Here is a 16549-nt window from a genome sequence, read left to right as displayed (position 1 = left end):
ACCCCAGTCTCCCTGGGCACCTCACCCATTTTTCAAGGGGCAAGTGTAGGGAATTGGGGAATCAGCTAGCTCTGCTTCGTTGAGGAACCTCGGACCTCATTTTTCCTATTTGTCAAATGGGGCCCCCACCTTGAGTGCTGGATTCTCTTCATTAACTACTCTTTTCCTGTCCTTTCCCTACTCCCCCATTCACTCCCCTCATCAGTCTCTTGAGCCCTTCTGGGCACTGGGAGGTGGGGTAGGGGTGAGAAGGGAGGGTAAACGGAGCCCAAGAACCCTAGGGGAGCTCCCAGACTGTTCTGCAAGAAACTCTACTAGGAGACAGTGAAACTGGCCAGCTTCTGGCATCAGAGAGACCTGGGTTCGAATCTGTCTTTGCCTTGGACCAACTACTGATTTTGAATCCTTCATCCTTCTGGGTCTCAGGTGTCCCTTCTGTGACATGGAGGTCCTACCGGAGGCGGAGGACTGGAAGAGTTCAGAAGAGGATCTGACCTGTGCTAGGGGTTCCCCTTGTTTCTCCCCGCCCCCGCGCCCCTTCCCCAGCCTTGGAGCGGAGTCTCGCCTCCCAGTCTCTAGTCCCTCCGCCGCAGGCTCCTCCTCCACTGACATCAGAGACGCAGGCAGGCGGAGGGAGCCATCTGAGCCCGAGCCGAACCCCAGAGAGAGAGCAGGCGGGCGGGTCAGGCGCAAAGAGGCGGCAGACCGTGGCGGGAGCTCAGCGCCAGCCACCTCGGGCCTCCCAGCCAGCCCCACGGTGGGGCAGCCGCAGGTACAGCCCCGGGGCCGCCCCGCCTGCACCCCTGGGCGTTAAGGAGGGGCTGCCGGACCCCTCAGCCAATGGATACCCTCGTCCAAGAATGGGAGGGGGTGCCGGGAGATCTGGATTGTGGGTGGGCAGGGCTGGGCCTTTCTTCTCTACCTCCGCCCTAGGCCCAGCAGGTGCCAGGATGGCCGGTTGAGAACTGAGTGGAATAATAGAGGAAGGTGGGGAGGGAGTGTGCTTGCATTGCATGCCTGTGCGCGTGCGTGCGTGCGTGCGTGTGTGCGGGGTGCGTGCGGTCCCGGCGTTCCGTGTGTGCCAACACGCGCTCAGTCATACGAATGTGAAGAACCGGACTCTGAGACGTAGAGATGCGTGGGGGGCCTGTGCCTGTTGTGTGCCAACGTTCAGCACAGGTCTGTGGATCATATAACAGAGTTTCTCTGTGTGTTGGCGTTTGCTGCATCCCTATGGGTGGACGTCTGGGGAACTGGTGCTTGCTGGGCAGATGTGCGTCCAGGTGTGCACATGCTAGCATTCATTCAAAAGAGCTGGGGAGGAGGATTACACACATTGTGCACGGAGGATATCTGAAGAAGGCATGTAAGTTGTTGGGGTCCAGCCTGGAGTGTGAGCCTCTAGGGCGCATAGGATCCGGAGGTTGCGCTATGCGTGAACGAACTGGACGTCCGGCAGGCTGGGTATGCGTGCGTGCGTGCGCGTGTGTGTGTGTGTGTGTCTTGGATGTCATCTTGTCTAGGTATATAGAGAGGTGTGCCGTGTGCCTCAGGGTGTGAAAAGAATCTGTTGGAGGGATATTTGTGTGAGGATGTCTGGGAGAGTGTGCATTTAGACAAATGTGCTGGGTGTACATATATTATCAGGTGTCAGGGTATCTGGGTATGGAGTGTGCTGGTCTGGGGGCAGGTGTTTGGGTTCAGATGGGTAGGTGGGGCTTGGTGTGGTGTGTCTAGGTGCAGGGGTACGTGTAGAACTGTGAGGGTTGTATGTGCCAGGCCTCTAGGTACATTTTAAAACTCTGCCTCTAGCGCTTGCCATCAACTCTGCTTTCCTGAAGTTTCTATGCCTGGATGGGTGGCCAGGCCTCGCTAGGAAGGAGGTCCCATCCAAGAAGTGGGATCTCACACCAGGGCACCTTTCCTTCATTCTCCTGCAGAAGAGATAGAAGGAAAGTGTCCTCCCAAGATCACACAACACACTGGGCTCTGTTTCGGTCTCACCCTCCATGGGCCTGGGATGGGTGTGTTTTCTGAATGGGCCCCAGTCTGCCTGCATATTGGAAGGACCAGCTGAGGGCAGTCCCCTCTAAGGCCTTTGCCCTCAGCAAGCTTAGCTGAGGCCCCAGTGAGGTGTCATTTGAGGAATTTTGAACCCAGCCCCTGCCCATCTTTAGTCTCAATATCCCTATTCCCTATCTGATAAATGGAGAGTGAACTCCCACCTTCTGTTAACAGAGGTCTCATCAGAGCAAGATATAGACTGGATCAGGGTCAAGTGAAGTCAAGAGGGGCAGGCTGGGTGGGACCATTTCTCAGGCTTTTGGGACTCCAGATAAGGAGTCAGGAGGTAGTGGGGTAATAGGAGGCCTGGTGAGCTCCAGCTGTGGCTGCTGTTGCTGTGGTAACAGTGCAGAAGGAGCTATTTAAAAATGTGGCTGAGATATTGCTGGAAGCCCAGGCTGCCGGAAACCTGATTTCTGAGAGGCTAGGCGGGGAGAAGGAGGAGGAGGGAGAGGAGACACCCCACCAATTCCCAGGGTGGGGCTGGGACATTGCTGGTTCTGGGAACAGGGGGAACATCTGGGGCTGTGTGCTTCTACAAGCTGCTCTAGGGTCTTCTCTGCTGTCCTGGCAGAGGACAGGTCCCCTTCTGTATTTGGATTTGGAAAGAGAAACTGAGAGGTGAAGCTGAATAAATGAATGAATGAATGACTTTGTATAAAGACTTTGCTGTCACTATGAAAGAGTTTCCTTTAGGCATAAGGATTTGCTGAATGGACAAATGACTGGTGAATGAATGAATGTTGAATGATTTTTGTCGAATAAATGAATTAATGAATAAATGCAGGCTGAATAACTGAATGGAGCCTCCAGTAAGTTCCCACATAGACTATGAGCCCAACTGAGTCTTTTCCTTCCATTCCCTTTTCTAGGAGCCCTGGCTGTGGCCGGGGGACAGTGGGCCATGCCGGGGGCAGTGGAAGGCCCCAGCTGGAAGCAGGCAGAAGACATTAGGGACATTTACGACTTCCGTGATGTTCTGGGAACGTGAGTCTCAGGGCAGGAGAGAAGGGAGCAGCTGTCTCTGAGCTAAGGGTTGGGGTTGGGATGGTCTTCACTCTTGGGCCTGGCTGGCTAGGGAGGCCATCCAGGGTTGTGCTTCTTCTGGTCGGTTGATGACTACTTCCTGTTTCCTACAGCCAAGCCCTGCGGAGGCCTTGCCATGGCCCAGATTGGTCCCGGCATTTCACTTCTGGCGAACAGTGGGTGGAACAGGGGCTGCTCTTGCCACAGCTCCAAGTTCCTGTGAAGAGAAGGAAGTAGGGGAGAAAGAAGGAGCCAGTTTATCCAACTTGCTGCCAAGAGCTGGGAGTTTTGGCCTAGGTCTAGGAACTGCAGCTGAGCATGGCTCTGTTCTCAGTGCTGGAAGGCCAGAAATGACCCAGACCCGGTCTTTGCCTTCAAATTGATACCAGACATGTGAGGGAGATAGACTGATGGAAAATGACAACAGGGTATGTGCTGGGCTCCAGTTAAAGTAGAGAATGAGGACTCTGTAGAGCACAGAGGGAGCAGTGTGTTCTATCTGGGGGAAAACTTTCTGGTGAAGCGAGTATTAGAGCTGAGGACTGAAGGGTGGGTAGGAGTGCATTTATTTGTCAGAGAAGGAGGAGGATAGTCTAGGCAGAAGGAATGGCATAAGCAAAGGCTCAGAGGCATGCTTTGTGTGGAAAGGGGTAAAGAGTCTGGTGGAATTTTTTAATCAGAGGCTGGGGGAAGAATGGTAGAGGCTGGAGAAGAAAGGAGAACAAGTCATGTAAGACTTTGGAAGCCAAGCTATGGAGGCTGGAGTTTATCCCACAGGCCATAGGAAGACATTTAAGACTTTTTGGCAGGTTTGCAATTCAGGATGTCTCTCTGGCCACAGCATTGAGAGTAACTTGGAGAGGAACAAGACTGGAAACCAGCAATGAAGCTACCACAGTCACTAGTTATTCTGATGATTGAGATTTCACCATGGGAGATGCTTTTCTTTGACTTCTGACTTCTTATTATCCCAGGAAAAGCAAATATTTATAGAAAGAATACTCTAGTAAGCCCGCCTTAATCAATGAACTTCAGAGCAAGTGAGTTTATTTGTTCCCTTCTAAGAGCCTGTTTTAAAGCACTGCTTCTCAAATGAAGTTTCTTGTTAAAATGGAAATTCTGATTTAATAGGTCTGGGATGGGGCCTGAGATTCTGCAGTTCTAAAGAGTTCACAGTGATGCTGATGGTTCTTCAAGGTTCTAAAGGGTGTTAAATTAGCCATGACTCAAATTGGCTTTAGCAGAAAAAGGAATCAGTCATGCACACAATCAAAAAGCCCAGGGTATAAACTTCAGGCATGGCTGAATCTAGGCGTTCACCTGATATTATCAGGAAATGTCCATTCCTCAGCTCTGATTTCCTTTATACTGGCTTCATTCTCAAGCAGGTTCTCCCCAAGTGGTGGCAAAAATGATTACCATTAGCCCTAAACTTATATTCTACCTTAGCAGGAAAGAGCACCTCATTCTCAAAGTGCCAATAACCTGGCTTGCATCACATGACCCAATTACATGGCCAGGGCATAGACTACTCTGACTGGCACTAGGAGTGGATAAGTGATGTGGGGAGGCTGATCCCACCTCCTTGGTCCGGAGGTGGTCATATAACCCATAGGGGATGGAGATGCTGGAGGGAAGCTGGGGTTCCAGTTCCTCACCTCATAAATCCCCTCTCCCTGCAGAGGGGCCTTCTCAGAGGTAATCCTGGCAGAAGATAAGAGAACTCAGAAGCTGGTGGCCATCAAATGCATCGCCAAGAAGGCTCTAGAGGGCAAGGAGAGCAGCATGGAGAATGAGATTGCTGTGCTCCACAAGTGCGTGGCCCATAACTTGTCCCTGCCTGGGTTTATCCTATCTTGACCCTTCTCCACCCCCTTCCCTGCTGTGGGCAAATCATTTAACCTCTCTGAGACTCGAATTGTTCATTTATAAAATAGGGTAATAATCTCCACTGGTCAAGGTTATAGAGAGCATTAGAGGCCCTTTATTTCAAGTACCTGGCACAACAGCTAATATGACAGATGTGATTGAGATGTCGCTGCTTATTTACAGTGGTTTAATCTGTTCAATCAGGTCTAAAGGTCAATCCTTGAACATGGCTTGAACAGACATCTCAACTGGCATTATCACTAGACCTACCTCAAGTTCTCCCTACATAATAAGCCACTCAGCAAATTTAAAAATATCTATGTGCTGACCTTCTGACTAAATCAACACCAACTGGTCTATGAATTGCTCATGCTGATGTGAAACTTGCTACCCTTGCTGGAAAACTTAGAGGATCTTTACTTCCAGTCTCCTCCCTGAGATGTCTAACCACCCTAGGCAGGGATGAAATGATCATTTCCACTACTGGTGGTAGTGGTGGGGGGACTGAGGCCCAGAGAAGGCAAAGACTTACCCAGGGTACACAGCAATTCTGTGGCAGAGCTACCTTCCATCAAGTTCAATCACTGCCATTGGTTCATTTATTGAGTATCTACTATGTGCTAGGCACTGTGCCAAGCATCTCACTTACCTGCATTATCTCATATGATCCTTACCCCAACTCTTTAAAGGAAGTACTGTCATTGGCTTCATAGTATAGATGAAGAAACTGAGGCTCAGAGAGGTTACACTCAATTCAATGAACATTCGTGAACACCTACTCTGCACCAGGTGCTGGAGGAACGGTGCTGGGTAAAGCTCCCAATTTTGTGGAGGCTGACAAACATAAACTGAAAAAATTTTTAAATCATATATTGATCGGCGCTGAGGTGAGAAGACTGCCCCCAAATAGAATGTGGTAGAGGCAGGTTTGAACTCAAGTCTGTACAATGCCAGAACCTAGTGTTTACCTCTGTGTTCTCTTTCCTTCCAATACATTTTAATCAATCATGGTAAATCAGCTTTTCCCTTTGGGATCTAGATACTTGGTTTGTCCTACCTAGGTTTTCAGGTGGTGGCCCTTCAAGGTGAGGGTGGGAAGGTGGCTGAGCTGTCCTTAGCTCTGAATCACCTCATTTCTCCTTTCAGGATCAAGCACCCCAACATTGTTGCCCTAGATGACATCTATGAGAGTGGGGGCCACCTCTACCTCATCATGCAGCTGTGAGTGGCCCTGCCTCTGCCCGTTCCTCAAACATCTCCCTGCTGCCCTGTCCCTGTCCCCCTACCTCCCCCACTCTCTTGGCCAAACTGCCCTGTCCCCTGCTGCAGGGTGTCGGGAGGGGAGCTGTTTGACCGCATTGTGGAAAAAGGCTTCTACACAGAGCGGGATGCCAGCCGCCTCATCTTCCAGGTGCTGGATGCTGTCAAGTACCTGCACGACCTGGGCATCGTACACCGGGACCTCAAGGTGAGGTGCGAGGGTGTGAATAGCTGAGGCACCCAGGGGTGGGGACTGTGCATACTCCTCACTATATGACCTTGGGTAACTCTTACCGCTTGCTGAGCCTCAGCTTCCCATCTGCAAAATGCACCTTGTAAGCTCTAAATTGCCTCCTCCCATTCTAGTTCGGACACTCAAATGGACACAAAGGTGAACTCTGCTGTCATTTTATCCAAATAACATCGTGTCTTTTTCTGACAATGAAAGTCTCACTTGTTCTTAGTAGAAAACTTGGATGGGAGAGCAAAATATAATGAAGAAAGCCAGAAACTCTTGAAATCGTCCTTCTCAGAGATTGCGATGGGGTTCACATGATGTAGTGCATCTCATTCTGGTCTAGAAGACCAGATCTGGGGTGAGACAGATCTGGGTTTAAATCCTGGCCCTGTTACTCCCTAACTGTAGGTTCTCAGGCAAGTCAGTCAGTTTGCCTCTCAAGGCATCAGTTTCCTCATCTGTAAGGTGGGATTATTCAGAATGGCCTGGCAGGGATATGGTAAGGATGAAATGAAATCAAATACTAGCAAAAGATCTGGCACAAAGTAGGTGCTCAAAAATTATTTCTTTGAGTCTTTACAATAAACAAAGGGCCTCCGACATCTCCGAGGCCCTGTCCTTTCTGGAACTTGAGTTTCTTGTGCCTCCAAACAAGATGGCAGCCATGAAGCTGCAGTGGCTTTTGGGGGCCCATTTCTCAGGAAGTGCTTGGGAGACAGAAGGTTCTACCAGCCTCTGGCCATCTATAACTGCCCGTTTCCCTCCCTCCTGCCCTCCAAGCCAGAGAATCTGCTGTACTACAGCCTGGACGAAGACTCCAAGATCATGATCTCCGACTTTGGCCTCTCCAAGATGGAGGACCCTGGCAGTGTGCTCTCCACAGCCTGCGGGACCCCGGGATACGTGGGTGCGAAGGGCCCCGGGCTGGAGCCACAGGCAGGGGAAGAGCCAGGAGCTGCAAAGCAGAGATTTGTCACCACCATGTCCTCTTCCCTCCATAGCCCCTGAGGTCCTGGCCCAGAAGCCCTACAGCAAGGCAGTGGATTGCTGGTCCATTGGGGTCATTGCCTACATCCTGTGAGTTGGGGCTTGGCTGTTGGGGTGTGTGTTCTCCTCTCCCCTACTTTGCTCTCTTCCTCCCCTCTATTTCTTCCTTCCTACCATCCACATTTTTATTTACCAATTAATGACTAATATTACTTCATTCAGTAGACACTATGTTTCAGGCACTGCATCGAGCACTGGGAGAGAACGAAACAGGGAGCTCTCAGGGAGCAGATTCTCTAGTAGGGGAGACAGACAAATAAATAAACAAGTAACCAAATTTGTTTAAAACAAGTGAATAAATCTATAAAATAATGTCAGGTGGTAAAAAGTGCTATGAAGAAAAATCATCAAGCAGGGTAGGGAGATGGAAATGGATGCTATTTTATTTTTCACTTTATTTTTTATTATTATTTATGCCTACAGCACCTGGTCTTTCTAGGTGGTCTCCCATCCAAGTACTAACCAGGACTGACCCTGCTTAGCTTCTGAGATCAGACGGTAGGAAGGGCTTGTTCAGGGTGGCATGGCTGTAGACCATGGACCATGCCTCCACTGGGGCACAAACCCAGGACCTTCTGTGTGAAAAGCAGACGTGCTAACCGCTATACTATGAAACCACATCTTGGATGCCATTTTAGATAAGGTCAGGGAAGCCCTCTCTGTGGAGGCGACATTTGAGTGGTATCCTGAGGGAACCAGACATTCGAGGTGTGGGGGAAGAATGGTTTAGGCAGAGGGAACAGCAAGTGCAAAGGCCCTGAGGAAGAAAAGATGGTGGCATGTTAAGGATAGAAAGGTCAGTGTAGCTGGACAGGAGTGAACAAGGCAGAGAGGGGTAGATTCTGCCCCTCTCTTTGTAAAAGGGTAAACTCCTTCCTGTGGGTCCTGCCTGACCCCCAGACTGCCCTGAGCTCCATTCCGAAGCCAATGGGTACACTGAAAATGGAATTGAGGATGAGTTTCTCCCTGCCCAGGCTCTGCGGTTACCCCCCCTTCTATGACGAGAATGATGCCAAACTCTTTGAACAGATTTTGAAGGCCGAGTACGAGTTTGACTCTCCTTACTGGGACGACATCTCTGATTCTGGTATTTGGGGCTTTGCCTTCTTCCTCTGGGCCCTGCCTCTGATGCCTTCCTCATCTGCTTTGGGGGTCTCCTCATTGCCTTCCTTCAGTCATTTCCCTGGCCCCAGACTAAGAGCTATCTTTGAGACTACTCTACCCAAGGTACTTCCCTCTGCTTGCCCCTGGTCTGAAAAACGTGTAAGCAATTCATTCATTCAGTCTTCTGAGTATTTTTGAAAATACCTCCCCCACTGACTTCCTAATGCCTAAAATACCACATAAAAATTTTCATCTATCCTTTTGTGCTTCCTATTAGGAGGCAAATCTGTGAAATCATTATCAATCATTTACATACCAGTGTGAATGCATTGAGTAGAATCTTCTCTAAGAACAAGTTTTTCTTAAGAGACAAAAGAGAGAGCTGGAAGGCTGGGTTTGGGTGGAGGGCTTAGAGAAAGATAACATGTGGGGTGGGGTGGTGCATGGACAGATTTGACCTCTTGTTTTGCTTGGATGCCAGGCTACACCTGAGGGGGTGGGTTCTGTCTTGCGGGTGTCCACAGGCATTACCATGCTGTTTCTGTCTTTGCTTTTGTCTTGGGGGTTCAGCCAAAGACTTCATCCAGCACTTGATGGAGAAGGATCCAGAGAAGAGGTTCACCTGTGAGCAGGCCTTGCAGCACCCGTGGTGAGAGCGCCTATGAGCTGTGGACTGGGCTGGGGTCTGGGCCCCCCAGGCCTGGCTCTGCCTTCACAGATAACCCTCCACACACCCTACCCTAGGATTGCAGGAGATACAGCTCTAGATAAGAATATTCATCAGTCAGTGAGTGAGCAGATCAAGAAGAACTTTGCCAAGAGCAAGTGGAAGGTGAGACCACATCCCTAGTCCTGGGTCCCAGCCTCCCTGGGAATCCTCCCCGCTCTCCCCCGTTCTTGGCCTCAGCTTGCACAGCACCTAACACCACATTGGGCACACAGTAACAGCTCAGGGATGCTTACCGAAGAACCTCATTCATTCATTCATTCATTCATTCATTCATTCATTCAGTGTTCCCTGACACCTACTGTATTCCAGTGAGGGTCCCTGACCTCCAAGTCTAGAACAGTGTGTAATTCTTCTGAAGGAGACATCTAATCCAACCTACGGGGTCCTGGAAGCAGCATAAACATGGTGATGGCCTGACAAACCTGACAGCTGAGTAGGAGTTAGCTAGGCACAGAAGAATAATGTTTGAGACAGAGGGAACCAATGTACAAAGAGTCAGAGGCAAGAGAGTGTGTCCACTCAGGGAAGTGCCAATGCTGGACTGGAGGGGCTGCGGGGGCAGTAGGGGCTGAGGGGCTGTGGGGCAGGAGCTCAGGCTGATCAGGGTCCCAAGTACCAAAATGGAGCCCTGACTTGATCCTGAGAATGCTGAGGACCCCCAGAAGGATTTCCAGCAGGAAATTTCCCTTTAGAATGGGCTCTCAGGATGCAGCAAGAGACATGGAGTGAAGGCTGGGAGACCCCTTAGGAGGCTGTGGCAGAGATGCACTCAAGAGACAATGAGGGTTTGGACCAGAGCAGTGGCAACGGGAACAGAGAAGAGTGGTTGGTCCAGGAGTCATAGAAGGCGGAATTGACAAGTGATGGTAGAATGGATGTTGGAGAAAGAGGAGATGTCAAGGTCTGGACCAAGTATTTGTTTGGGGACAGGGTAGACAGTGGTATTGTCATTGAGATGGAGATCCTAGGGGCAGACACTTGTCTTGGGGGGATGCTTTTGTTTTTGGACATGGTGAATTGAGAGGAGTGTGGGACATCTTGGTGGATATGGTGAACAGAGAATGATGCACACACCTGGGCAAGTTACTTAACCTCTCTGTGCCTCAGTTTCCTCCTTTGACAACGGTGACACTAATAGTGCCCACCTCAAAGACTTCTGTGAAGATTAAATGATTATGTAAAGTGCTTAGAATGATGCCTGACACACAATGCTATATAAAGTGTTTGCTATTATGTGAATATGAATTAATTATATATAAAAAGTAATATATATGTTTATATCCATATATTTTATATATGTGTGTAAATATAAATATGGGTGAGTATAATTTAATAAAGCCTTGCAGATGTTTTGGGGGATTTTAGGGGTTCAATCAGTAACACCTGAAAATAACAGAACCATTGCAAGAATCCCACTGCCAGACCCTGCCCCATGATCTCCCACTCTCCTAAAAGTCCCTTCTTCCCCCTCTTCCCCACAGCAAGCCTTCAATGCCACGGCAGTGGTGCGGCACATGAGGAAGCTGCAGCTGGGCACCAGCCAGGAGGGGCAGGGACAGACAGCAAGCCACGGGGAGCTGCTGACACCAGCAGCTGGGGGTGAGGACCAGGGCTCTGTGGAAGGGCATGGATGGTCCACAAAGAGGTACCCAGGCTGGAGTGGAGGGTCTGCTCCTACAGCCAACTCTGTTCTCTCTTCCCATGTAGGGCCAGTGGCTGGCTGCTGTTGTCGAGACTGCTGCGTGGAGCCAGGCCCGGAGCTGTCCCCCACACTGCCACCCCAGCTCTAAGACTCTGGATCCAGGGTCACGATCCCCTATGTGGGAAGGGTTGGGGGCAACCTGCTCCCCTTCCCTCCCAGAACTGGGGAGTTACTCTGCCCTACCCCCGGCCCCATCCCTTTCCCTACCACTCCTCCACTGCATTTTCCATACAAATGTTTCTATTTTATTGTTCCTTCTTGTAATAAAGTGAAGAGGATAAAACCATACATACGTAGCTCTCTGTCTCCCCAGATAAGCCCACCCCACGCTGTTGTGCCAACTGCTTGACTTGAGGGTGCCTAGCCTCTGAGGTAGTTCTAGGGAGTCCTCCTCCCCAACATGAGGCTGGATGGGAGAGAGTAGTGGGGAATGGAACAGGAAGGTGCTGGGGAATCCCTTTGTCTAGTGCCCCCGACTTAGTTCTCAGGCCCTGTGGATCTCTTTCTGCGCTTGGTGGGCGGCTCCGGAGCTTGGTGAGGCTGGCGCAGGTCAGCACTGAACAGCACCTGGGGGTAGGGGGGGGAGAAGGTACACTGGGGTCAGGGCTGGTGGCAGTATGGGGAGGTAGAAGAGTTCCTGTGCAGCAGTGCCAGGGAATCACGAGTCTACTGGAGTCAAGGCTGGGGAGGGAGGGTGGAGAATCCTTTGGGATCACCTAGGGTGGTGATGGTAGAAGAGTCTACCGGGTCAGGGCGGGGAGAGAAATCCTATGGTGTCTGGGTTGAAGGAGGAGGGGAATCCTAGGTACACTTACCACTTGGGCCCAGCCAGCATAAGGTCCCCACAGCCTTCGGAAGAAGTTTCCTAAATTAGAAATGATGAAGCAAAATTAATTGTTCCCTATCCACAGGGGTAGGGTTGTCGGAAGAGGTGCGAGAAGTTTCTGCCACTTCAGCCCACTACCAGCCCTGGCATCCCACTCTCTCCCCTTACCCAATTCCTTGTTGGCCTGGGGGTTTGGACCTTTGGCTTGGGTAGTGGTGGGGTGCCAATTGTAGTCGCGTTGGGCAATCTGCCACATGTGGACGTCCACTGGCACGGCCTGGGGCTTGTCTAGGGCCATCAAGCAGATGCAGTCGGCCACCTTTGACAGACACAGAGTAAGCCATAGAGGAGGAATGGCAGGATCCAGGCAGCACCCTGCTTCTAGCCCCAAAGCCAGCTACTTTATCTTTCACTCTGATGTTACTGTTATTTTATATTCTCAACCAACATATACTATCTATTAATAATTTTAAAAATAGCTGTGACGAGAGTGCTATTGTGTGAACATCTATGTGGGCCAGGCTTTCATCTTAACATGGGAAGAAAGTGGTGCTGTATCCATTTTGAAGACAAGGAAACTGAGGTACTGAAATGTGAAATGACTTGGCTCAAGTTACATGGCTAGGAAGAGGCAAAACCAAGATTTAATGTTAGGCTGAAGTTCAGAGACCATTAAAAATAAGTTCATTAAACAAAAATTCATTTTTCCAAACTATAGGAAAGTATAAAGAAGAAAATAAAAGGCAAGTTCCCAATCATCTTATGCCAGCTAACCCTGTTGAAATTAAAAAATTTTTTAAGTATATATAATTTCAAGAAAAAAATAAAATGAAAAGTAAAAGCAACTTCCTATTTTCTTCCCAAAGGTAACCACTATTAAGTTTCTTGTGATTCCTTCAAGAAATTTCTGCATACATATAGCAGTATATATATGCACCTAAACAAATGGCCTTTCTAAAAATGAATTCAAAGGGCAATGTCCTTTATACCCTTTGCATTTTCTTTAATCAGACATCTGCTTGTATACTTTCTCCTGTCTGCTCTGTCTCCAGAAGCCAAGCCTGCACCCAGATCTCAGGCCTGCCTTGTCTCCTACTCTGCTACTCTCCACATGGGTGGTGAGGGTAGCTCCTACCCCCCTGGGATTTCACCGTGGTGCCCACCTTGGTGCCCACACCGGGCAAGGTGCAGAGGGCCTTGTGGGCTTCCTCATAGGGGGCCTTGCGCAGCTGTTGAAGCCAGGGCAGCCCACCCTGTTCTTCTAGGATGGCCCGGGCACTGGCGCTCACATAGCGGGCACGGTACCCCAGGCCCAGCTTCCTGAGTTGAGTCTCCACCTGTGGCCCTGTGGAGTAGGTGAGGAAAGGAACAGGGTCAGGCATCCTCAAATCCCCCGTGTCCTCAGGCTAGTATGAGCCCTCTAACTCAGTGCCCTTTTCCCACCCCTTACCACCCTCTGGGAGACCTCAGGACACTTTTATGTGCAAAGGGAAGGGTTAAGGCCTGGGTTCTGCCCCTCTACAAATGTTTTCTGAGCACCTACAATGTGTTGGGCTCTGGAGCAGGGACTGAGAAGGGTTTGCTGCCCTGGAAGAACTCCCCAATTAAGCTCCTTAACCTTTCCAAAGGCCTATTCAAACCCACAATCTAAAATAATAGCTATAAAAAACAAAATAATAGTAATAATAATAGCAACAGCTTCTTCGATCAAGTGCTGTGTATCAAACACGGGCAAAGTGCTTTAGATACATTATCATACTTTTCTCAAGGACCCTGATGACAGTACTTTTTTTCCATTTTACAGATAGAGAAATGAAGGCTTAGAACAGGTTAAGTAACTTGCTTAAGAAAGAACACAGTGGAGACGGGATCTTGCACCTGGGTCTGGGACAGCAACACCGGTGTTCCAAACCCATTACACTACCCTGCTTCATGATTGCTTTATTCATCCCTCAAGCCTTTCTAGATAGAAAATGTTATTCCTATCCTACAAACAAGTTAAGAGAAGCTTGGAGAGGTGAATGAATTTCTTGAGGTCTTATGACTACTAAGCTGAGAGCTGAGACCCAAGACTGGGTTTCTAAGCACCAAAAACATTTTCTTTTCTCTAGGCAGGCTGTCTCCTTGCTATGCAGTCCCCAATTACTTTCCCTAGTTTGGTTCTCACATCTACTGACTGAGATACTTACCTCTGTAAAATATTTGTCTCAGAGGGCTGCTGTGAAGAGCATTTATGTTCTTGGATACAAAATAGTTGGGTTCACTGTAAAGATAGCAACTTGAATCTTCTGCATACATCCCATATGCTAAACACTGTGCTAGGTGCAATATGGGTATTCCTTTATCCTCGTGACAACTCTGATAGGTAGGTGCTATTATTTTCCCATCCCACAGATGAAGAAATTGAGGCACAGAGAGGCTAAATAATGTGCTCAAGGTCATATAGCTAGAAGTGCCAGAGTTGGGATTCAGATCCAGAAGTCTGTCTCTAGAACATGAGTTCTTAAGCCCAAACCACTGTACACTGCATACAGATGTTTTTCTGATGAGGTACTGAACCCATAGGGCAAAAAGCACACACTAGTGAAGTGCTGACATTTCAGGGGCAGATAGGGATGATGAGGTGTGATGGGATGATCAGACCAAGCAGGGTGTTCTGGATGAGGGCAGAAGGGAAGGTAGGGAGCTTTGAGATGGGAGATAGGGACCAGGGAAGAACTGAGCAGACCATGAAAGCTGTTGGAGGACCTGGGGGCAGGGACCCATCTACTCACCAGCCAAGTCCTGCAGGCTGGGAAAGCCATGGTAGGTGATCTCATCAAGCTGGATGAGCTGAGGTCCAAAGGCCTGGCAGAGCCGCTCCACCATGCCAGTGATGCGGGCAATGTTGTTGTTGGAGGAACAGATGAAGGAGAAAAGGCACTCGATGGGGTCCTGTTGCAGGAGTCGCACACCTGGAGATTGGAGGCAGGGGGTATAAAAAGCACAGGCTGTTGGGAGTGGCCTCTCCCACTCTCAAATCCTAGGTACCAAGGCTCCGGGGGGATCCCAGGGGAATAAAGGATAGCGTTGTTGGAGAAAGCAACACCAGAGCTCTCATTCTTCACTGCATTTTGTGAGGTCTGGGTCATCGACCCATTCTCTAGATAAAGAAGCCACAATATAAGTGCTATGAGGGTTGGGATTTGTGTCCATTTTGTTCACTGTATCCCCAGTCACACAGCAAATGTTCTGTAAATATTTACAAAATAAATGATGTCACCTGTCCCAGGTCACATAGCCAGGATTTGGCTCAATATCCTTGTCACTCCACTATGGTGATCGGCAGGATAATAATAATAGTAATAACTTCTATGCAACAGGCACCATTCTAAACCCTTTACATGTATTAATTCCTTTAATCCTCATAAAGTCTTATGAGGTGTTCCCCATTTTACAGATGGTAAAACTGAGTAAGCTAACCAAATTACAAGAACCCCAATCTCTGTCCCAAGCCCTGTACTCACCTTGAAACTTCTGAGCTACTCCTTGGAAGTGAGGGTCCATGGAACTCCAGTGGTGATACAGTTTAGCCAGACTGACATCCAGCTGAAAGTACTGGTGCACCGCCTTTAACTCTTCTGGCGTGGGCCTGCCAACCTGGCCCTTTTCCCCTCGGTACACAGTGCAATAGAGCTGCTCCTCAGTCTGGGTCAGTGTCCATACCTGGTCCGCCAGCACGCCACTCCAGTGTGCAGGGCTTTGCTCCCTCCACCTGAGCCCCGAGGCAACAGGGCAGCCCCAATACTCAGTTTCCCTTCCTGAACCCTTTGGGGCCCACCCGACCTACAACTGTTCCATATACAAAACTGATTAATGAATTATAAAGCAAAAGTGCTTTCTTTTACATCAATTACATACATCATTTGATCCTCATAACACTGCACAGGCTTATTACATCCACTTTATAAAGGAGGTAACAGGCTCACCACTGTGCCTCAGTTTCCTTTTACACCCTGAGGTTTCTTCCATCACTCCCAACATTCCTTTGTACCCCAAGCCTGCAGTGCTGTGGAGTCAGGAGCCTGGGTCACTCACCGGAAGGACTGTCCAGAAGCCAGAACCAAGTCCAGACGCAGTTCAGAGAGTGGACAGGGGATAGAGGACCACAGGGCCGGGGCGGAGGCTAGAGTACGGTGTCCCATGCTACCTGGCAGAAGGGAAGGGCTAATATTTCCACATGACTCCGCCCCATAATGGCAACGCCCACCAAAAACCACGCTTCTTAAGGCCTCGCCCACCAAGTCCTGGCCTCTTCGTCTGTTTAAAGTAAGCCCAGATTCATTTAATTCCTCCCTTCTCCGCAGGCCCCGCCCCTCCCACCAAAGTCCCGCCCCTCCCACTCTGTCCCACCTCCTGCTCCAAACCTCCAGCCCGATGTATCCTCCCGCTTCCCTACGGCCTCTGGGCTCTTCGGCACTGTACTCCGAGCGCCCGCGACTTTGGGAAGCGCGAGCAAGCGGATTCTTCCGGCTTTTCCAGGGGCCTGCCTCGCTCTCACCGGAAGTAGGGCTCAAGCCGGGTTTATTGGACTCAGAGGTAGCCAATCCGCGGGAAAGGAAGAGGTGCCAATGAGAACGGGCGCGGCGGCGGGTGGGTGAGCCTTCCCGAGGCGCCTCAGCGGTTGGCGCGCGCTGGGCTCGC

General features: G+C 49.8%; 2 protein-coding genes across 9 annotated transcripts; one reads left to right on the top strand and one right to left on the bottom strand.

The window, feature by feature from the left end:
- The first annotated feature begins 614 nt into the window (after positions 1-614).
- On the top strand, positions 615-11328 carry CAMK1 (calcium/calmodulin dependent protein kinase I). 2 transcript variants are annotated; one of them, XM_039886667.1, is made up of 12 exons: positions 615-772; positions 2937-3051; positions 4773-4904; positions 6106-6180; positions 6289-6427; positions 7238-7364; positions 7459-7534; positions 8479-8591; positions 9179-9257; positions 9353-9440; positions 10820-10937; positions 11046-11328. In XM_039886667.1, exons 2-12 carry the CDS (start codon positions 2969-2971, stop codon positions 11126-11128), a joined length of 1113 nt encoding a protein of 370 aa, XP_039742601.1. In that variant the 5' UTR covers positions 615-772; positions 2937-2968; the 3' UTR covers positions 11129-11328. The 2 variants fall into 2 exon arrangements, with proteins under 2 accessions (XP_039742601.1, XP_039742602.1); XM_039886668.1 differs by lacking the exon at positions 615-772 and adding an exon at positions 908-987.
- On the bottom strand, positions 11263-16425 carry OGG1 (8-oxoguanine DNA glycosylase). Of its 7 annotated transcripts, none has more exons than XM_039886675.1 (8): positions 16407-16425; positions 15944-16051; positions 15373-15620; positions 14641-14820; positions 13030-13211; positions 12035-12185; positions 11856-11905; positions 11263-11607 (listed from the first exon to the last, which is right to left on the bottom strand). In XM_039886675.1, exons 2-8 carry the CDS (start codon positions 16048-16050, stop codon positions 11518-11520), a joined length of 1008 nt encoding a protein of 335 aa, XP_039742609.1. In that variant the 5' UTR covers position 16051; positions 16407-16425; the 3' UTR covers positions 11263-11517. The 7 variants fall into 7 exon arrangements, with proteins under 7 accessions (XP_039742609.1, XP_039742605.1, XP_039742606.1 ...); XM_039886671.1 differs by lacking the exon at positions 16407-16425 and adding an exon at positions 16273-16398 and having other exon boundaries at positions 15944-16055; XM_039886672.1 differs by lacking the exon at positions 16407-16425 and adding an exon at positions 16273-16396.
- Positions 16426-16549: the final 124 nt, after the last annotated feature.

This window comes from Pteropus medius, unplaced genomic scaffold (genome assembly GCF_902729225.1).
Source record: "Pteropus medius unplaced genomic scaffold, Ma_sr-lr_union100, whole genome shotgun sequence".
NCBI classification, from domain to species: Eukaryota; Metazoa; Chordata; class Mammalia; order Chiroptera; family Pteropodidae; genus Pteropus; species Pteropus medius.
This window is presented reverse-complemented; position numbering and strand designations above follow the sequence as displayed.

What these genes read in the sequence shown, in the direction of transcription:
- CAMK1 (XM_039886667.1), top strand. Translation starts at nt 2,969, where the DNA reads ATGCCGGGGGCAGTGGAAGGCCCCAGCTGGAAGCAGGCAGAAGACATT. An exon ending in TTCCGTGATGTTCTGGGAAC is followed by an intron (nt 3,052 to 4,772) that starts GTGAGTCTCAGG and finishes CTCTCCCTGCAG; the next exon opens with AGGGGCCTTCTCAGAGGTAA. An exon ending in TTGCCAAGAGCAAGTGGAAG is followed by an intron (nt 9,441 to 10,819) that starts GTGAGACCACAT and finishes TCTTCCCCACAG; the next exon opens with CAAGCCTTCAATGCCACGGC.
- OGG1 (XM_039886677.1), bottom strand. Translation starts at nt 16,050, where the DNA reads ATGGGACACCGTACTCTAGCCTCCGCCCCGGCCCTGTGGTCCTCTATC. An exon ending in TGCCCGGTGTGGGCACCAAG is followed by an intron (nt 12,186 to 13,029) that starts GTGGGCACCACG and finishes TGTCTGTCAAAG; the next exon opens with GTGGCCGACTGCATCTGCTT. An exon ending in CCAGGCCAACAAGGAATTGG is followed by an intron (nt 11,906 to 12,034) that starts GTAAGGGGAGAG and finishes TTTCTAATTTAG; the next exon opens with GAAACTTCTTCCGAAGGCTG.